This window comes from Thermobia domestica, chromosome 2 (assembly GCF_964235325.1).
Source record: "Thermobia domestica chromosome 2, izTheDome1.hap1.1, whole genome shotgun sequence".
Classification (NCBI taxonomy): domain Eukaryota; kingdom Metazoa; phylum Arthropoda; class Insecta; order Zygentoma; family Lepismatidae; genus Thermobia; species Thermobia domestica.
In genome coordinates this window covers 265,232,917-265,255,381 of record NC_137455.1, presented here as the reverse complement: position 1 = coordinate 265,255,381, position 22,465 = coordinate 265,232,917, and the positions used below count along the sequence as shown (strand labels likewise).

Here is a 22,465-nt window from a genome sequence, read left to right as displayed (position 1 = left end):
GATACATCGTTACCACCATATCACTCCAGTGATTGTTTCTTCGCTCAATACTCCGTTAAGGGGGTCCAGTATCTTTGACACCACTTCTTTCTATTGATTTTCGTTTGATTACATAATATAACGTTATATTAAGTTAGGTTAGGTTAGCTTAGCTTAAGGGGGTCCAGTGTAATTTTGGACCCCCTTAACGGAACATGGGCCTCTTTTATATTAGCAAACAATATACGCACCATAGTTTATCACCTTCTTCAGTATTTATTAGTGAACAATATATCACTATATTTATACCTCCCACAACAGTTCAGTGAACATCCTTAATCACGCCATTCTTCTACGTGAGGACTGACTAAAAATCATCTATACCACCATACTCATGTCTAATTGAAGTGCCCGAAAGGTTAGGAGCTGGGGCAAGAAAGCAAGAACAGAATGGGCCTTATACAGAGCTGTTCAGACACGTGATTAGTCTCATACTAAGGAGTTCGAATATGTTTCCTGCAATAGTCAGCCGTTAGTATGATTCTAATCGACTTCAAAATATCTCAACATAAGGCGGTATATACGTCCCTCTCCCTAGTGTGATTGTGGAGATGACCTCACGACAAGTAATCACTTGGTCTTTGAATGTCCTTGCTACTGTCTATACCTTCCCCAGTTCTATTTTTTTATAAGCAACTTATGGTCCTGGCCCTTCGAACTTGGATTCTTTTTTTTCTTTTTGACGGCATCACTTTCTTTACTCAACTTTTTCCTCATTTATTTTTCTACTAATTGTATCTTCTCCTGACTTCCATAGTTTTCCTCCGTTGTATGAAGAATTTCGCGGATATAGTATACGTAAGACCGTCTGAGTTCCAGAAGAAGCTGGACGCTCATACTTTTAGGGATTATTCATTGAGTATCTACAAACTTAACAAGGGGGTAACAAACCCACTTTCATTTACTTATCCACTGATACGAAAATAAAAAAGAACGTACCTATTTGCCCTTGTACTTTATATGCTATAGCGCATTACATTATATGCAACAAGGATTTTGGTCTGCATCACGATATAAATTTAAAAATATTTAACATTTTTCGAATCGAAATCAACAAAATTTATTCTAGAAAGTAAAAATAGAATGTTAAGCACATATAATGAAGACAACGTAGTGATTTAATTTGGTAACGTATAAATATATAATATGAAGTATCCTCGCGCACGGAAGACAGGGGGTTCTCATGTATACTATTACCATTTTCTCTTAAATTTCAACGAGATTTTCTCCTTCCAGCTTTGATCTCTCTCTTCAACTTTTATTATTTCCTTTGTAAATTTCCGAAGGGCAGTTTCAAGACAGTGGTTATTAAATCTGAAAAGTGTTTGTTGTATTGCTTAGAAGAAGAAGAAGATTGGTACAATGTTATGAAGTGCAATAGCTTAAGGCTGTATTCGATGTAAACTTGAAATTTAGGTAACACTCTTAGTATGCATATATAAATCTCTATAGTATTTTTACTCTGGATTAATATGCCGTACTTTTGCTACACCAATAGAAAGAAACGTTGAATAATTATAATTTCCTTCTTAATGTCCCCTAAAAGTTTTCCGATAGGTGACTTGAAAATATCTCATTTAACGTAGATAAAATTGGCAATACTCGAGAAGGCGGTTCTATCAAATTTTGACACATTTCATGTATTTTGCGGTTTGTTTTTGCAGAACATGGACTAAATGAGGACCTAGTACATAATCCACGAACCAACTCTTGCTAGGTAGCTACTAAAAGCACGAATGCTATCTAACCGAGTCAGGGCAGTAGCGTAGCAGAGGTCAAGTGGCAGCGAAGGGGGGCGTCTGTAGGGAGCAGGCGCGTCAGCGACGGGGTTTATACGCATAAACGAGGATAATAGAAACATATTTAAGATATCCGTAGTAATTCTTATCTTCAAACCGGCTTCAGTGACTTCCCCGGGCATAAATAACACGCTGCGTGAAAAATCTCTCAATTTTTACTTCTCCTTACTTCGCACAATTGATTTCACGCTTCATCATACCATGACGCTGCAGAAACTTTATAATATGACGCTCTTTATTCTTTGTAGTAAACCCTTATGTTAGCATTACATCCATCACATACGTCCATGACTAACGTATGAACCGGAAATTCCTGCGTTTATTTCCGTCTTACTTGCATTCTTCCATCTTGCACGGGCGCGGTGGCTGTTGTAGAACGTTCACCTGCGCTGCCTCGGGTCCCTGGTTCTATCCCAGCTCGCGCCGTGTGGACTGTGGTAGACAAACACCGTGCTCGTGGATTTCCTCGGGATTCTCCCGTTTCCTCCTACCTTTTTCATTCCACCATTTCACTCATCTCTCATCATCACCGTCTCCTTTAGCCTAACCCGTCATAATCGTGGGACGTAAAACTTAAAGATTTCATTTCTTCTGCCTTCCCCGTCAGTAAGTAGTTACAATATATTACCATTCAAAGTCCATTTCAATATGCTGTGCAATGGCAGAAATTATTTATTTTAACACTCATTTCTTCACGAAAAATGATTCACATTATATTTTGTTTTTGGTAGAACTGTGTGCTCGAGTGAACCCACAAAATTCAAGGGGTTCAACAAAAGTACTTGTTGAAAATTTGCAATTCTTTATGATTTGCGTATAAATATGGCTTTCGGATGTATGGCACAAAAACTACACTGCAAAAAACCAAACCAACCTGTGCTAGGTGGGGACTAGAGAGCACAAATGCTATCTAACCGACTGTGGGCAGGGTAAAGCTGGTGGGTCTTCGAGGAGTACGTCCGAAGGAAGCATTCGCGTTAGAGATGGTGAATATGCGCGTAAGCTAGGGTAGTGAAAAGAAGTTGGTTTTGCCGTTGAAACTCGTTTGAATAGCACTTGTCATGATTTCATACTAGAAACGTGACGCTGTACTTGTAAACATAAAGTACAGGTTCTGTACATTGTGCAGAAATAAACCGCCCATGGAAAATACCATAAAAACTTTATCCGTCGTAAAGCGCTTGTAATGATTTTTCAGTAGTATCCATACACTTGTAAATCTAAAGTACAGCTGTATTACTTTAAGGTACTTTATCGCTGGACCAATTTTAGGAAATTTACCGGCTGAATTGGAGAAATAATTTTGCTTTATTGAGAAACAGTAAGTGAAAATCAGAAGAAAATGATTGTTGTTGGTTGTTTTTGATGTAAGCGGCACTGTATGTAAAGGAGGAAGGACTATCTACACCCGCTACATCTAAATACCATACCACATTAAGGTTAACATAGATTTAATTGTGATATTATCGGTCACTGCTAGAATGAAATGAGGTAACTTTCATAGAAGAGCTCCAGAAATAACATGATACCTTAAAGTAACCAATGTTAAGCAAATTGACATTTTATGCAACTAAAGTAAGAACAAACCTACCATACACAAATCAAAACGGCTAATCTTCCACAGCTGGCGGCCTTGGATTTTAACCACATGAACCTGTTTTTAACGTTGAATTATTATTTATCTATTGTTGCTGTAATATATCTTACCTAAAATTACTCCTCTTTCATTTTCATTGTAGATTCTTAACTGTCAGTCACTAGTGTTTCCTATTTTCATACTTTCTTTGATTTTTGCTAGGTACGTTATTTGTTTGTATTGTATTATTGAGTAAAATCAGTATCATAAATTGTTAAAGAGTTGCAGACTACACAATTCACAAATAATGATTAATCCTTACCTTCACATATTTCTAACCACCGATATAAACAACAGCTAGAATTGGAGGCAAAGTCCTTTATCAAACACATGTCACTGGGGCATCAACAATTACTAAACGCATACGGAAATCATTCTGCCTTGTACTACGTTGTCACACAAGGGCATACCTGTATAGCAGAAATAAATTCTCTTAGTAAGTAATCCTATCTTCCTGCCTTAGAAAGTGTTTCTTAAGGGAACAGTTGCATTAATGGGTACAGATCGGCTTTAGAAGCACTAACTTTGAATACAGCGAGTGCACAAATGTAATGAAATTACAGTGCATAAACCACGAATTAACTTTAAAACACAAACCAAATTGTGGTAGGTGGCCACTAACAAGCACTAACAGAGTCAGGGCAGGAGCGCAACGGGAGGAGGGGCGAGTATACGCAACGTGGTGCATCCGTAGAGAACAGGCGTGTCAGCGTCGGTTGGTATACACAGAAACCAATAATCATTTTATTTATTTACAAACACAATTCCAGATACAGTTGAGAGCCAGTTTACACTGTAGTATCCAACAAATCTGAGTTGATAATAATAATAATGATAATAATAAATAACATCTAAGTAATAATAAGAAAGGTTGATAATAGCTGACTAGAATTTATCCATTAAAATGACGTCGTGGTGCAAAGTTATATGCAGTTTCAAAATCAAATAAATCTACAGATGTATGTGATATTTCATTGCATGATTTAGGAAGCCTGTAGAACAGAGCTCGTTGAACTATTGACAGTCTAGATCATACTATAGGAAAATGATATGTGTTACGTGTTTGTCTGAATGGAATTCGGAAATACAATTCTGAGAGTAACGTTTCAGATCTGAACTGGCCATGTGTGAGTTTGTTGAGTTGAGTTGATTTTAGTTTAGCGTCCCTTTCAGCAGCGAGGCTATATGAGACGTGGACCTACTGATTAACGTGGAATCCGAACCACATGATGTGTGAGTTTGTAGAGATATTTGAGATCATTGATATTATGACGAGTGTCAGGTAGTTGAATATTTAGCGTTCGTAACAGTTCGTGCATTGTCATCGCACGTGTGCTAAGTACTCTCAAACATACTATTGCCAGGAAGAAATTTAGAACTGAGTTTAGCCGGGGTAGGTTTGTAGGAGCTGCCATTGTTCAGATATGTTAACAATATTCCAATTTAGGAGAAATAATTGCCTTGTAGATCGTTGCGAAGGAAAGAGAGGTTCCGTATCTCTGTTGATCTGTACAGAAATCCTAGAAGACGCATAGATTTTTTTAGTGATAGCGTTTATATGTTCTGTAAAAGTTAATTTGTGTCAAAAGTAACTCCGAGATCTTTGCCTATTGACTCTCGTGTTGGGCGAACCATTTTTGTTCTGTGAGGTGTGTGAGGGAAAATGTTATGAATCTACTCTTACCGTGATCTACTTTTAAGGGCCATGTTTTATACCAAGAGGAAAAGTTATCTATGTTATTTTCAAGTAGGTCGGAGTCTTCTGTACTGTTCACTTCCCTGAAGAGTTCACAGTTGTCTGCAAATAACGAGATTCTGCTGGGGGTTGAGTTGAAGCCATTAGCCAAGTCATCCATATACAAAATGAATAAGAGTGGACCAAGTACACTACCTTGTGTTACTCCGGATGTTACAGGCAGCAGGTTAGATACTGATCCCGCCAAGACTACTCTCTGGGTGAGATCTTGTAAGTAGCTAGTCGGTAGGAATAAGAGTGGCCCATGAATACCGAATATATGGAGACTTTGTAAATTAGATAAGGATGGTTAATTTAATTGAATGCTTTAGATAAATCGAAATAGATGGTGTCAAGTTGTGCATTGGTGGAGATACTATTTACGGCATGATTAAACAGTTACTTAGGTTAGTAAGACAAGCGCTATTGAACAAGAAACCATGTTGGGCTGTGTTAATATAGGGTGAGGTAAATTTGGTAATTCTATCTTTGATAATTTTTTCGCAGACGATGAATATGTTTGAAAGAAGCGAAATAGGTCTATAGGATAACACATCATCTTTTGGTCCGGATTTATAGATGGGGGAGACATGGGCTGTTTTCCAAGAAGAGGAAAAATACTCTATGAAACACCTGTTAAAAATTGAGCGAAAGCGGAAAAGAAATAATAGATGCTGTGGAAGACAGGATGATAGAGCTTATATTGTCAGCGCCTGAGGCTCTCTCAGGTGGGAGAGGGAATAAGAGTGACTCAACCTCTGAAGGTGTGGTAGATATATATGAGATAATGTGAATTGGCAAACAGACTGAACAGGGGGAAAGTAGATGGTGTCCGTTAGAGAATTTGTTACAAAAGAATTCATTAAACATTTCTGTTGTTTTATCATCTTCTGCACTTGAGTCGTCATTGTACATCACAAGAGGCATGTTAGAAGTTTCAGACCTAGATCTGATAAGAGACCAGAAGTCTTTAGGACTGTTGATGCTGGTGTCTGAAATTTTTTAATTATAATCTAGGTATTTACACATCAGTAGCTTTTTCTGTGCGACGTCTTATATCAGGTAAGTGTGTCCATTTGGGAATGCACGCCACAGTTCCCAAGCTCTTTTACTTTTTCCACAATATGAGGCGAGCCTCTTCGTCGTGCCATGGTGGAAATTTCATTATTTTTATTTTCTTGGACTGTACAAAGTCTTTTACTGTTGCATGAGCAATATCGGTTAAGAAATTCACTACTCGTCTATTCTCTCTTCTAGTACAAGTGTCCACGATAATACGTGTAGTGCTTTGCAAATTTCACTCCGAAGAGCCTTCCTCCAGTCAGGTTGAAACTTCCTTTCTGAGCTGAGTCGTTGAGTGTTGATCAAGTATAACACATGCCTTATAACTTGCACGGCTTTGTGGTACTTTTATGATTACTTTGTACTCTGTCTTCACATAGGACTTCACTCCATTTCTTTTTTATGGAGTACGACATGTTTAAGGGCACACTTTCCATTTATTATTCCACTTATTAGGTATTACTTGTAAAAGGTAAGATTCCGATTTTCATTATTTACACAACCCTATTGTGAAATCGAGTAGCATATTTCTTCGTGGATTTTACAAATTTATGTCCCCATAAAATGGGATGGCACCCAAAATTTTGTCCCATTTCACCACATTTGGTTCAGATAAAACTCTCTTCTTGTTAGTTTCCTTTCTACATTTCTGTATTTTTCCCCTTACTGTAACACGGCCCCCGCCAAGTGAACTTTGTAGTGGACAAACACCGTGTGCGTGGGTTTCCTCGGGGTTCTTCCTTTTCCTCCCGTTTTGTTCATTTCATTCATTTCTCATAATCACCGTCTCCTTTAGCTTAACTGGCAAAAACGTGGGACGTAAAACTCAAAGATTTCATTTCATTTTTTCCTTACTGTAACATACACATCGTAGGTTAGTTAATAACACAGTTTCATGCTCTATTGCATCAATACGCATTTACCTAATATTGCATCAATACGCGAACTCATATAGTCCAGAATTTAACCTTTTTTAACTCTCTAATTAATCATCCCAAACTAATGACTTCATTATTCATTTTGTTACTCATTGTCACATTTCGTCTGATTCTGTTCATTTCTCCGTAAATTTTGTATTTCGGTGCCTCCATCTCTGGCAGTTAACCCCTCCAAAACTAACATATATTTAGCATTTTGTTTCATTTTGCTGAATTTGAACGAACCCCTTCTGTGAAATAAAGAAAAAGAAAAAAGTAATGTAAACCATCAAATTCCAATATATCATTCATAAGCGCAGTTAGAAGTGGACGGCAAAATAACAGAAAGCACCACATTGAACAAATTCCAGGAGGGAGATAAAATAGTAGTATAACATGAGTAAGTGTCCTAAAATCGGATTCTAATGCTTTAATAACATTTAGTTAGCAGCTTCTTATTCTACCAGGTGTGCTTACCCAAGAATACTTGCTTCGTAGTTTTACTTAAGTGTAGGAGCGTGAGTAATTGAAAACCAACGAGTAACATAGAGACTTAGACGCAAGAGGTACCGTTATTTGAAGTTAGTGTCACGTATGTATCTGATTATATGTCAAAGAGTGTGTGGCCTATTCTCATATAGGGATTATATTCTTATGGGGATTACGAAATTTTCATAATGTAATGCTATTTCAGTGCTGGACAAGTTGAAACACAACATATTTTGCAAAATTTTTAAGATAAAATTCAATACTCTGCATGGAAAGACATGCTCATAAAGAACAAGTTTCCGCAGGCGGCAGAATTAAGTAAAAACTAATACAACTGTATTTTATGTTTACAAGTGTAGCATTATTAGCGTAAACTAATTAAAGCTTATTAGACAGTTAAAATAAGAGAGTGCATACTGTAGCCTAGATGACTGTATTAAATACTGTTTCCAACTGTCAGAGTATTTCTGCACAGCGTACGAAAGCTGTATTTTATGTTTACAAGTGTAATGTTACTGCTGTGAAACCATTACAAGTGCTATAGAAAGTTGTATCAATGCGAAAACCCACCTGTTTTTACTGCCTTTGCTTACGCAGGTACGCCTGTTGGCTTCGGGCACGAAGAAGGGCGGGTCCAGCAACTTCGCCTTCCCTGATTTGTTCAGATAGCATTCATGCTTTTTAGTAGCCACCTAGTATTTGGTTTGTATTTCTTGTAGTATGTTACTTGTGATATATTCTCCACCACCTCCAGATGTTGTATTTATACGTAAATTGTGAAAGAGTTGTAAATTTTTAACAATACTTTCTGGTGACCCCTTTCAACTTCATTAATACTAAGTCGGATGTTGTCATATCGCCTAACACAAATCTCTTGGAGGACAATAAGAAAGAAATCAGTGAAAGAATGATAATTTTTCAACAATTATTTCGAGTGATGTGTCTAAATTTAAATTGGACGGCTTTTCTGCCTTATTACGTGAGTTTCAGATATATCAGTTGCGTAGAGCCTAAGTTTCTTGGATGTTAATAAAATTCAAACAATCAAAAATATTCAGAGGGCCGAGAATAGGATCCGTTCTCCATCTCACCGTGCAGGTAAGTTAATTATTGAACTACCTCGTCCGCTGCCGGATCGGTCAAACACACTCGTTTTCGAGGACAGTGCTTAGAGATTCAGACCACATAGACTCTACCGCAGTAGCTGGTCTGCTTGAATGGTTATTGAATATCTATGACGGTTGAATTGGTCGGCTGAGCGCTAACCTCGAAAGTGAAAGTGTTTCATTAGTCAGGATTTGATCTAGATATTCTAATGATTTAACTCCCCGGCGCGATAAGCTGGTGACCCACGTTCAGTTCCTGATCCTGTTGAAAATTTTTTGCTTTGAATTTTATTAAATTTTCACCTGCAGAAGATATGATGTAAAAGAAAATTAGGGTGTTTCCCATAAAGTTCATATCTTGCCTCCCCACCCTTTGTTGTTCTTTTGCACGTTAAATTGTTTAGTTTAACTTCCTATGATAATGCCTGTGATTGTAATAGTGAGTGAAGTGATGGAAGGAAACCCGGGAAAACCCACACTCAAAGTTTTTGTCCACCATAAAGTGCGCTTGGTGTGAGCTGGAATCGGACCAGAGACTCCATACACCAGAGGTGAGCGCTTTACCACTAAACCACAGTGGCCCCACGTTGAAATTTCCTTAAATTTGTTAGACACTTCTGTTAGTTATACAGTAAAATCTGATAGATTCGTGGTAAAAGAAAGACATTTTTCATTTAAAATGAATGTAATCTAAACTCTGTATACCTATTGAGCGAGACTCTCTCTTTGCAATCAGTCGATTTAAGGTTCTGATCTCGTGGTCGAATATTTTAACATTTTTCCAGAGTTTTAGCACAGCGCTACTTGGTGAATACTGAGATAGTTCCATTATATAAGCTTTAGCTAACGTTCTTCCCATGTCTGACTACCTGCTTGCAGTATGAAATAACTTAGCAACTATATCTGAAATGTTGTTAGTAAGAAATAAATCTGTCAGTCTCTCTAAAAAAATTAAAATAAAGTTTCTAAATATCATTACTGGGCCATTCCATGTCAAATCACCTGGAGCACTGTGCTTCAATGTCTCAAATTCTCTTCAAAATTTTTTCATTCATAAATACCAATGAAATTATCCTAAATTAATTTTTTCCAATTTTTTGGATGAGAAATGGGCCAGGGAGAAATTTTTGAAATATGTGAATTTTGCTTCAATTTCACTTTTTGGTACTCAGCATCATGGATTTAAATTACCATAACTTCTTTATTTTTGAAGTTATTGGGCTCATCCAGCTGTCAAATGGAAGCTCATTTTCGCTCTTTCAGTAGATCTTAAGTAACCTTGCAAAATTCTACACTGTCAAACATTAATGGGCATACAAACAAATTTTAGGGTTTTTTACAAATTGTGCCATTGCTCAAAAGTTACAACTATGTTATAAGAGAAACAATTTGTGTTTCTGACTTACGTTTTTGTGCTGATTTCAAATATTTTTACAAAACTTTTTCCGTCACCCAGAGTTTTCCAGTAATCATATAAGAAAAACATTTTTCGAGTCTATATACTATAGTATTGTGGTGTCTTAGCTGTAATTACATTTACTCACCTAAAATGCGTGTGAATTGCATTTTCGACTCTACTTCGTTTGAGAAACATCTGTTTTCAGTGTCCAATAGTTGTCTGCCAACATATTTGGATACCATTTACCCTGGTAATGCCTTTCTATTCTGCGGTTTTTTGCTGGAAACACTCCCCATGTTCGTCCCTCACAGCCCCCTGATTTTCAGGGAAGAAATCGACATGCGAGTGCAGAAAGTATTTAAACACATATTATATCCCATTATCGTGTAGTTCTCAATCATTTCACTGACAAGTTATCTGTAGTTATTAGATCTGAAGTTTCCTAGGAAGTTTGTGACAAGCTATGCAGATGCTTCTTGCGTATTGAAGTGTTTTTTTCAAATTGCGTATCTTTCATCAGTTCCCTGATTGAGGGCCAATAAATATTCCTTTTAGTTTAGCTTCACTGATCCTTGGGAACTTATTTTTGAGGAAGAGACGACCCAATGCTTTCACAAAATTCTTAATCAGGCCTAGTTTGATGTGCAGTGCAGGCAACAAGATTTTTTCAGAATGTACAAATGATTAGTGAAAAATACTTTTTTGTCTTGGAAAGTGACGTTCTCTTTGGCTAGTTCTTTTTTAATATAATGATTACATTTATCTCTGCTATTCCACTTGCATAACAAGCAGCAAAATCTAGTATAGCCAAGCTGTAACCCAAGTAACATGACTAGCTACAACTATCAAATCCCCACATATCTGCCAAGAAAAATTGTCATAATTGATTGCGGATAGTAAGAGCTTTATATTCTTTTAATTTTCCTTCAAACCAACTTGATGAGCTAAAGGAGTTGAGTTGAGTTGATTTTGAGTTTAACGTCCCGTTCAGCAGCGAGGCTATATGAGACGTGGACCTACTGATTAACGTGGAATCCGAACCACATGAGCTCCCGCCGGGAATCGAACCCGGGTCTCCCACGCCAAAGGTTGATGAGCTAAAGGAATGGATGGATATGTTTCCATTATGAAGTAACACCCCTTTCATACTTGTTTTACAAACTCCAATCCTCAGATTTTTGCTCAATACCCAGTGACGGGAACAAATTCTCAACATCATAGAAAACTAGTATCTTCTCTTTAGGAAAAAAAAAATGCCCAAATACCTTTTGGCGTTGGCGGGAAAACCTTATTTTAGTGTCACCCTGCAGTAGCTCCCATTCTTTCAATCTTGAGGCGAGTAATTCTGTCATGCTTTTACTTAAACCAAGATTCCGAACCAAATCATTTAATCCTCCTGTGTTATATAGTGAGGTTTATTTATGGCATCATCCGCAAAATCTGAATCATTCTCTAATTTATCCTGAACAACAAAATCAGGAAATTCTTCAGTCGTTGTTATGTAGTCTGGTGGTAGTTGGTATGGGAGGTCCTGGCCCATGAAGCACCGGTCGAATTCCTGAATCTAAAGATAGATATTTGACAGTGTGTCTGGACTTCGAACTTATTCCAGATATATTTGTCAAGCAGAAGTAGCAGTCTGTTAAATGATCCTTAAATTCGCGTCATATCATAGGGATTGCAAAAGGTATATGACGGGATCCTTTCAACCAGTTAGTTATAGCGTTACACATTTGGCAAAACAGATTTCCGGAGCCCATGTCTTGTTCTGATCTATTTTGTTGTTAAAATAACAGTCATAAGCTTTTCTTATTAGAGGAGTAAATTTTCACCTCTGTGCTTTGAAAGTCAGATCACCACACACGTAACAGAAGTTGTTTCTATCATTAACACACTTTCGAGACATGTTTCTTATATACTATACACTTTTAAAGTACTTCTTATGATGCACTTCTATGGACGGTATTAAACAATTCAATTGACAACGGAAGAGAGCACAGAATTAGCTTCTTTCTTTTAAGAAAGCTTCTGTTCGGCTGTGAACTGTACCTTACAATCACAGTTTTGTAGGAGAATGTCATTGTTGTAACTCGTGAATTCAAGGCAACAATCACCAAAACGTTATAAGTCAATTATTGACACAATGAAATGAAATATAAATGTAACATACTCCTTCTAATCAGTATGCTATATACCACAAATGGTAATGAACAGGGAAAATATTATTGAAAAAAAATTGGGTGATGGAAAATTTCTGACTTTATTTTTGGAATCAGCAGATGAAAATACAGCAGAAGAAAATCCATAGAAATTACAGTCTGACCAGAATTTGAATTACTCAAAAATCTAGGTTAAGGCAGCGACTAGAAAAATGAACTCAACGGTAATTGATAACTTATCATGCTGTCTATGTTTCTTGTTTACTACTTTTTAAATAATATTTCTATTTATTTGATAAAACTTACATAAATTATTACAAAATAAATAAGTTATTACAAAATGAACAGAAACACTATTTAAAAAGTAGTAAACAAGGAACGTAGACAGCATAATAAGTCATCAGTTACCGTTAAGTTCATTTTTCTAGTCGCTGCCTTTACCTAGATTTTTGAGTAATTCAAATTCTGGTCACACTGTAATTTCTATGGATGGCAACACTGAAAATTCTTCCGATTCGTATTTTCGGGTGTAGAATAACATTATCTATTATTGTGGTAAGTTACATTTTATTACCTCTTTCCATTTACGAAAAACGGGCAAAAGAAAAATTTATTAGTTTTTCAAAAATATTTAGTAGTCTGCCCCCTTAAGTAATTCCTTACATAATATGTAGTGCAATAGCTATTAAAAATGACTTAAATTTCTTACTTGACGTCATTGATTTACAGATTTCCGTTTTCAGTATTGCACAATAAAATAAGAGAAGTTTTACTACACAGAGCGAAACCTTAACCTCTGCATTTCGAATAACAAGTACGGCAAGTTTAACAAAGATATATTAGCGGCGCCACTGTATTAAACTTCTAGGTATGTCTATTGAGAAAGAATAGAAAGGCTCTTACAACGACAAAATACTACTTATTAGGGTAAAGGCCGTGTATAGTACTTCTCATGCAAGAGTAACATGTCAAAAGTATTATAAAAGCTATTTATTTTTTACATTTCAAAATGCGTGCAGTCTAGTTAAACTTGATGATCACTTTTACTTTTTCTCATTATGGCAGTATTAGAGCGCGCTAATTAAAAAATATTATTTTTCCATTTGGAAGGTGTTTAAAATATGGTGTACATTTGGCAACAGAGTGGAAGTTTACCATCGAACTACTCAGGTACGTTTGTCTCGGAAATTATGACACAGAAATGCGTATAACCACTGATAAGATCAAAACCTGTTTTTCGCTTGTAAAAACTATTCTCCATTCGATGGCAATATGAGATGGAGGTGTATAAGTCATGAATGGTTTTCATTGTAATATTCATCATGCAGTGCGGTACCTAGTTCCTTCAGCGAAGATGGAAAAGGATGTTTCCTCCGGATTCTCAGCCTCAGAACCCACCAGAAATGTTCAGAAATCTTGTGCGTGCGAAATGTTGAGGATTGGGCGTGCTAGGGGAGGTGTAATTCATTTCGATGATCATGAAACCACACCCCAGCAGGTCCCGTAGTTAAATTGGCGGATTGTCATATTGGAAAATTGTCATCTAAAATGTCTATACGATCTCTGGAAGTAAAGCGTTCTGCAAATATAATCACAGAACCGGGATATTATGTCTAACATCACCATAGAGCCGTTTTACTAAAGGGAGATATATATTTCAGAGTATAAACTTCCGTGAACGTTCACCATACATAAACAGGGCCTGTTATTGGTAATAACATAAAAGATAATTCATTGGATCATAATTGCGCATTTTCAGCCGTTAAGGTCCGCTTTGAAAGTTCGTAATAACACCGTTTTCTTCTCGCTGAAGCGTTGTTGACGGTGATCAGTAGTTTGGAAATTCCTTGAAAGAATCAGTCATTGATTGGTCGCAAACTGGAATCTTTTATCATAGCTGACAAATCTAATCCACCTGTCAGAGTTGACTTCTAAACAAACGATAGTTGACTTGGTCTCAAACTGGAATAACTATTTTTATTTTCTTTGTAGATGGCGAATAAAATCAAAGATTTTCTTGAAAACGTGATTATTTTTCGAAGCACTACTAATTACTGACTTCTCATACAAATGAGATTACCCGTTGGTAATCACCAGAGCAAAATTGTATTGAATTTTTCTTTGCTTGTTAATCCCTATATAAATATTAAAAATACTAATTTGATTTTACGCAAGTTTGTTTGAGGCAATAGCGGATCCAGATGGGGGCACATGTTCCCCCTGAAGAGAAAAATATGTAACAATTGTAAAATATGTAAAATGCTCTAATATAACTTTTTGTGTTATTTCAATGAGATACGACGACGAAAGTATTTTTGCTGTTACTATATTAGAGCAATAATCTGTTGTCACTCTGTTGCGAGCTAATATCTCGAAGTGTTAGAGCTGATAATAACGCCCCCTCTGAAGCTTCCATCCTTTTATGTAAAAGTGAAGACGTGTAAATCCTCCGTGGGCAACAGCTGATCCATATGGGATTGTGCCTTCCTGATAGAAAAATATATCATTTTTTGTGTTGTTGCTTCAACGATACGATATGACAAGTATTTTCTCTTTATTATATGAAGCCAGTCGTCTGTTTTGTCTATTGTTACTACAAACAAGCTGTTACAGCGGGTAATATTTTCGATCTTCCATACTTTTCAGGAAGAACAATATAAATTTTATATGTGTAAGAATTGTCCGAAACTTTTTTTTTTTTTTTTTTTTTGCTGTGTCCCGCCATCCAGGCACCAAAATGAACATAAATCTTCCCAGGCTGACCATACATATATATTTAAGAAATAAAAAGCTTTAGAACCGAAGTTATGATACAGATTATGAAAAACATGCTGTTTTCTCTAGATACCTCCTCTGAAATATTTTGGCGCCGCTCCTGTTTCGGCTGAGAAACGTAGCTAAAAACAATCCCTGAATGCAGCTGAACAGACTTTCTTCAAAAAAATGTTTATATAGGAAAGGGAAGAATCAAAGTGTGAGAGGGCTTCACTTATCTAAAGATGTATCCTGCACAAGAGTGACATGTAACCATAGTTTAATTTGCGTTGTGTCCGGAAAGGTTTGGAGAGAGTTCATCAGTTGCGAGGGATCCATAGAATGTATATCCGAAAGAAATATTTCAACTGAACAATTTGATGCTTGTCCCGGTTTTTTTTTTTTTTTTTTTTTTTTTTTGAGAGGAAGAGAGGGAACAAAAAAAAAAAGATCCATGTGAAATGCACATATTCTCTTTTGTTCCTGAAGTCGTATAAACGAAAAACTTATTTCAACTCCATTTCTTAAGATATTTTTGGAAGTTGAAAAGCTACAATCCATCTAAGTATATTCAAATTGTGTTTCCTTTCAGAGAATAAAGAAAGTAGACACTTCTGTTAATAAACGTTATTTTTTTAAAGGATCAAACAATTACATTTATTGTTATGTAGATGTTAGTGTACTCGTAGAAATATCAAATATAGGGGATACATTAACTTGAAAATTGATAACATAGGTTGAACTTACCAGCACACACACCATATATATGACCAAAGGAAAATATATAGATAGATAGATAGGAAACATCTCCCTATTCCCACCTGAATCATGAAAGTTCTGGATTCGCCGCTGGTTCGAAGTTGATTATTCTTTCTGAATGCTCTTTTACGATATCTTCATTGCACCTTTTGTTCTGAACAACGAAAATATATATATTTAAAAAGGTTATTTGCTTTGAAATTATTTGACACATACATATTACAAACAGTAATTTTCTAGTAAAAAAAAAAAAAAGTTTGAGAGGACTAATTTTTGCGTCAGTGTCTTAAATTATGTCTACATTAATTGAATTACAGTCGGAATGGATTGTATTTAGAAGTTTAGCTGGTGTATGATGAATATCGTAAAGTTTGACCCCGATAATGTAATGCAAAGTGTATTGTTCTAACTACAAATAAAACCTGAAGGTGAATGACAAACATTCTGTAAGCTAAACGTCAATAGGAAGAAAATCTATATTATTATCCTAATCTCCTTGGCACTATAGCCTATGAAGGACTGTGATTGACCAGATGGCATACGTTTAAGTGGGTGATACCTAGGCGGTGCATCGGCTCCCAGGTATCATTATTTCTGTATTTCTCAGCAAGAATCTGCCACGTTTTTATTCAGGTAGTTCCCCAACTGATTTATGATACTGGATCGATTCAGTAATCTGTGATTTCAATGGAAATGGAATCCAGGACCCAGAGTGCAAAATCAGAGGGAGACAGTTTGATTGTCCTTTACTAAATATTTTGAGAAATAAATTCCCCCTCTATCCGTAAGGATGGAAGATACACATTGTTTAAAAAAATTTCTTGGCTATGTCATCTTCCTTGTATACATGTTTTAAAATGCATATCAGTACAATCAGAAAACTAGTAATGAAATAATCAAGAGTTAAAAATTGCAAATACATTGTATTGCACCAGGAAATGAACATCTGGTGGCTAGTGGCAATTAAGAAAGCGGGATAAAGTCTTTTGAATAACTGATCTGCAAAATTGAGCATGTCAAATGCATGTATTTTTATCAAAAATGGTTCAAATCAATCAATCCGTTTTTGATGATAATAATGTGAGTTTTGAGTTCCCTCTGTCGGCGCATTCTCTTTTTCCACTGCACAAAAATCATTATATAAAGGTCTTCCCGGGCCAAAGGTTTAAACTTATGCTGAAAATGATTTAAATCAGTCAAACTGATGAATGACTAAAGAAACGCCATTTTGATTTTGTACAACCAAGATACGCTGTAGATTGCTAGATATTCTTGTACATAAGAGTAAACAGTAAAACGGGATCAAAATAATTGAAAAATGGCCTAAATAGAAAAAACACACCCCGTTTGACAGGTCTGTTATAAAATACAAATATTTGTAGGTATATAAGATGGTCCGTTTCTGATAGCAACAAATCTTGCCTGCACCAATCCATCTCTCTTCTAAACTTTATTCCCCCTGTTTTATCCGCTACTTTTATCTGACCGTTTTTAATTGAACCAATTATCAATTCATTCCTCCCTCCCTAAGAGATCTCATGATGCTCTTCTAACTATTAATTTAAATTAGGTTTTCAAACGATACTACTATAGCTGCTACTTGGGGTCATGGTGGAAAAGTGGTGGACAGTGTCTGATTCGATTCAAGACCACGCGAGTTTGTTATGGACAGAAATCTGTTTTTTTTTTTTTGTACTTTTCTGGGGGTTCTTCCTTTCCCAGGGCTTTTCTGTTCATCCTTTAGCCTAGGACAGGGTGTCTATCGGTCACGGAACTCACGAAAAAGTTACAAAATTAGAAAACAGTCATGAAAATCAAGAAAAAAGTCACGAAAGTTGGATTTTGGGTCACGGTTTTTTATCTGTACAAATATAAGTACAGACTGAAAAATTTTGTTCTATAAAACGTCAGAGTTCACCACCAAAGATGTCTATGGTTGGCTTTAGTACCAAATCGCAAGCAACGCATGCTTCTATCGCATGCATGAAAATTCGGCTTAATTCGCACCCAGATTTGCTCATGAGAATGTTAAGAAATTTTATGATTTGATAAAGAAATCTCCCTGTCACGAAATTTCACTTTGGAATTTTAGTAAGACACCCTGTAGGAGAATAATCGTGGAACTTTAAACAAATCTTATTCATTGATTATTATTATTATTATTATTATTATTATTATTATTATTATTATTATTATTATTATTATTATTATTATTATTATTATTATTATTATTATTACAGTTTGCATGTCTACAAGCTTTTAAAAAAGAAAGTTAAGAAATTATCATTTTGTTAAATACCAAATTTGAATTCTTTTGACTCTGCCCTTCTCTCTTTTTAATATCTTAAGGTAATAAGGCATGATAGAAATGTGGGAATAAATAAACAATATATAATTTTTGTTTTCTTGTAGCCGTTTACTGTAAATTTATTCACTGTTTCTCTTATTGTAGGTTGTTCTGGCAGTGGAAACAAGAGTGTAATTCAAGTGCTTCTAGAGAACTTTGTTCTGGCCAGGTCCTGTGTTTTATAGTAGATAACTACAATGGCAGTAATAAGAATATCGGAACATCTTTCATGGATCTTGTTATATGGAATATTTTTAGAAATTCCGATCCAACTCATGAAATTGAGGACTTGTGCTATGTCTTATCAAAATATATCTTAACTTTCTGATGATAACATTTCCTTTGATGATAAGGACATTACAGTATGTTCGTACATGGTACCTGCAATTTTTCACACTTACTTTAAACGTAGAAAGAATGGATTCTCCAGAGGATGAAGAAAAAGAGACAATACATCTTCCAAGCATGAACAATAAATTAAGAGAATTTCCTGATAGTAGCAGTCAAATAAACGTGATTGAGAGCAATGATTCAAAGAACAATATCGATAATAAAACAAACGTGATTGAGAGCAATGATTCAAAGAACAATATCGATAATAAAATAAACGTGATTGAGAGCAATGATTCAAAGAACAATATCGATAATAAAATAAACGTGATTGAGAGCAATGATTCAAAGAACAATATCTATAATAAAATAAACGTGATTGAGAGCAATGATTCAAAGAACAATATCGATAATAAAATAAACGTGATCGAGAGCAATGATTCAAAGAACAATATCGATAATAAAATAAACGTGATTGAGAGCATGGATGAAGCAGAGGATGAAGAAAGAGAGTCATCACATTCTCCAAGCATGAACAATAAATCAAGAAAATTTCCTCACGCTAGCAGTCAGATAAATGTGAGTGAAAGCAATGATTCAAGAAACAGTATCAATGATAAAACTACAGACAATGGATCCTGTGAGATGATTGTTGAATGTGATCCTGCCTTGTTAGTGAACATTGTGACAGATCGAGGAAATAAGACAGCTGAAAATAGTGAAAATTCCTTGAATGTTTCAGCAGTAGTTAATTCCGTAACGGACAGTGACTTAATAAGGCAGAGCAACAAAACATCAGTTGTGTCAGATGCAAATAGTACTTCATATTCGATGACTGCAAAGGTTGAAAGCAATTTAAAGGAGACAGACCGATTAGAAAGAATTTGTTTTGTAAGTACTAATAGCTTACCACTGAAAGATGAGGAATTGAAAGTTGAGGTGAAACTGGAAACGGAAGAATTTCAGAATGAGGAAGAATTTCAAAATGAGGAAGAATTTCAGAATGAGAAAGAACTTCAGAATGAAGAATGTAGCTTAGAACCTAAGATCGTTGTTTCGGCCTCAAGGTTAGTTGCCTTTGTTTAAAAACTACATATGTGGAAAGTAAACTCTTGCATTCATACGTAGATTCACGATTTAAATAACAGTAGATTGAATATGCTTATTTTATTTTAATTGTTTTCTCACTTCATTTCATGGTATTTATTTCTCATCATTTTGAAAAAAATAGCAACAAATCGAAAAACATTTCCATGGATCATTTCTGTCTAGGGTTAAACCTTCAGGTACACACTGGAATCTGTAGAACCCCTACTATGTTTTACCTTTATATGTGAATTAATTTTACGAGACTGATGGACGAAATATGTGTAAATTCACTTCCCAGTCTCAGCTTCCGAAAACCTTATACATAATTCATGTATGTGGTAAATCTTCCAAATCTGTAATGTAATATTGCGAGGCGTTTCTACTTACATGTGCCTTCTGCAATGCATTTGTTTTTATTTGGATTTCAGCACCAATGATAGGCATACTTTGCCATTTTCAATGCTTGAAATTCACATGACTGTTCTAGGTAGAAGCTGCCTATTGATTATTTGCTATATTAGGACGTATTCCAGTCTCACAGTTTCATCAATTGTATGTAAAATCATTCAAATGCTCCGTGGATTGCCAGATCCCAGTGTGTACTTTGTGTACCAAAATATAAGCGTGTATTAACGTGGTTAATATAAAAATTTACTATGAATCGCAAGTTTATTGCTAACTAAATACTTCACTGCATGTTTCGTAATCATTAGCATTAGTCGAGAAATGCTTGCATTATTAATCTTTGGTATTATTAAGTAGCTCATGGATCACTTGCTTTTTAATAGTAGAGTTGGTAGCATATATGTTGTAGTGTGCGTAATTTGTATTCTATTTCTGGTGGGATCACATGTTTTGCAGATCCAATGTAATTATATCTCTAGTCATTGTACAAGAAGTACATACAATGTTTGTAGGATGGAAATGAAGAAAGGACAAAATTCTCTACAGCTGTCTATGGGGTCTTAGTTTTATAACGAAAACATGTCGTAAAATTACCTACTATTAAGACTTGGAGGTGGTGAACCTATTTATTGCGTCCCTTCCTGTGTAAGTGACAACACACAGAATACAGATAGAGCATGCAACACGACATTGAAGACCACTGTCGATATCATAATCATACTAGATGCGAGCTAAGCTTTGAATTTGTAAAGCATCAGAAAATTTAAATTATGATGGTTGTCAAATTAAAATAAGTAGTCCCCGACCAGTCACTTTTTTACTATCAGGTCTCCACCTATTTACTATCAATTTAGGAGATCAAGAGGCTTTTGGGTACGGAATAAATTAATGGTTTGAATTAAAAATACCACGTACACAAGAACTGAATAACTATTTCTTTTATGCACACAGATCAGGATTTTAAAAAACAGCAGTTTTTTTTTAAAAAAAAAGAACAAAAATGTGATTAAAACATGAAAAAGATGTTCATAATGTTTTAAACATGTTTTAAAACACACGAAAAAACTTGTTTTGAACATTTTAAAACAGTATTTTAAATATGTATTTTAAAATCGTGTAACAACTAACTTGTTAAGACTATTTGCTCTTTACTTGCAATTGATATTACAGATTCATCCTGTTTATACCGTTTAGTGCAACATTGATAACAGAAATAAAATCATTTGACTAAAAGATGGCTTATATATATATATATTAAATGAATTTTTGTTGGTGATATTGGATTCAAACTGATTTTCTAAAAAAGATTATTTAATATTTTCGTAGTCCTCTAGTGATAATGCACCTTAATAATATCAAATTTCGTTTTTGTAGCACCAGCGGTTTTGGAAATTACTATTGAATGTCCATATCGGATTCAAAATGCTGACTTCTGTTTTCGTAAGCTATTACTGATAACGCACTTTTTTTTACCTAATTTCATTTGTGTAGCACTAGTGGTTTGCAAAATGGCTTTCGAATGACCATTGAATTTAACATGGCGTTCTTTGCTGCATTTGACCCAAATAATTGTATTGTTATTGGAATTGTATACACGCAGGGTGGCCACTCACCTGGAAAACCTGGAAAACCGGGAAAAGTCAGGGAATTTTGATGAAAAACATGGAATTTTTACTCGGGAGAAAATTTACGTTCTGCTGTATTCCTAGCCATTTAGCCGGTTTATTTATATACAAAATAGCTTTGGTCGCTGGGGGCTTTGCCCCCAGATTTCTCCTTCCTTCCAGGTTTTGTTTATCTAGCTCTGCTGGTTTGGGCTGCGCATACTTTCTTCATATTCTTTTGTCATTTAGTGCTGCCCATGAATTGAGCTGGAGCGAAATCGGGACCATTTTGTAATTAACACACTTGTTTAGTTCGATGGCTGCTTGATTTCCAGAATTCACTCGGGGCTGCGCCCCTGCATCCCGTTTTGGTGGTCACGTGATTAATATAAAGGCTGAACGATAGTTGAGTATTTCTGCCGGCAGAGTTCCAAATGTGTGTCGAATTCCACAAAATGGGTGGAATTTTGGTTAATGCGTGTATTTCTATGTGGAATCAAAAACTGTGTGGATTCCACATGCATTTGTACTCAGTGGCGGCAGTACTTTTTGCGCCACACGATTAATTGGCCATGCTTTTTTACAGATATTTAACCTTTTGACCACCAATTTGAAGTAATGGCATTCCCCTCCCCCTAGTTTTTACACCCAATTCCGCTACTGCATGTACTATTGTTCTAAAAAAAAAAAAAATCAGCTTCAAACAAATTTTTCTGATTTCTTAAAAGCACATTTTAATAGTGCTCATTTACTTCAGTTCCCTTGTTTTGTTACACAATATTTCCCATCTATGTCGACCTGTTCCCCGGTTGCATAACCACCGCACGCCACTGCTG

General features: G+C 35.6%; 1 protein-coding gene across 2 annotated transcripts in view; it reads left to right on the top strand.

The window, feature by feature from the left end:
- Window positions 1-1,307: 1,307 nt before the first annotated feature.
- The window catches only part of LOC145678469 (uncharacterized), a 41,041-nt gene continuing 19,883 nt past the window's right edge, over window positions 1,308-22,465 (top strand). The window contains exons 1-2 of one of the 2 annotated variants that reach the window (XM_081748636.1): window positions 1,308-1,455; window positions 18,307-19,598. In XM_081748636.1, the coding sequence (XP_081604762.1) occupies window positions 18,529-19,598 (1,070 nt within the window). In that variant the 5' untranslated portion in view covers window positions 1,308-1,455; window positions 18,307-18,528. Of the gene's footprint in view, window positions 1,456-7,944; window positions 8,776-18,306; window positions 19,599-22,465 lie in introns of those variants that run through there. The other variant, XM_081748637.1, reaches the window with a different exon arrangement.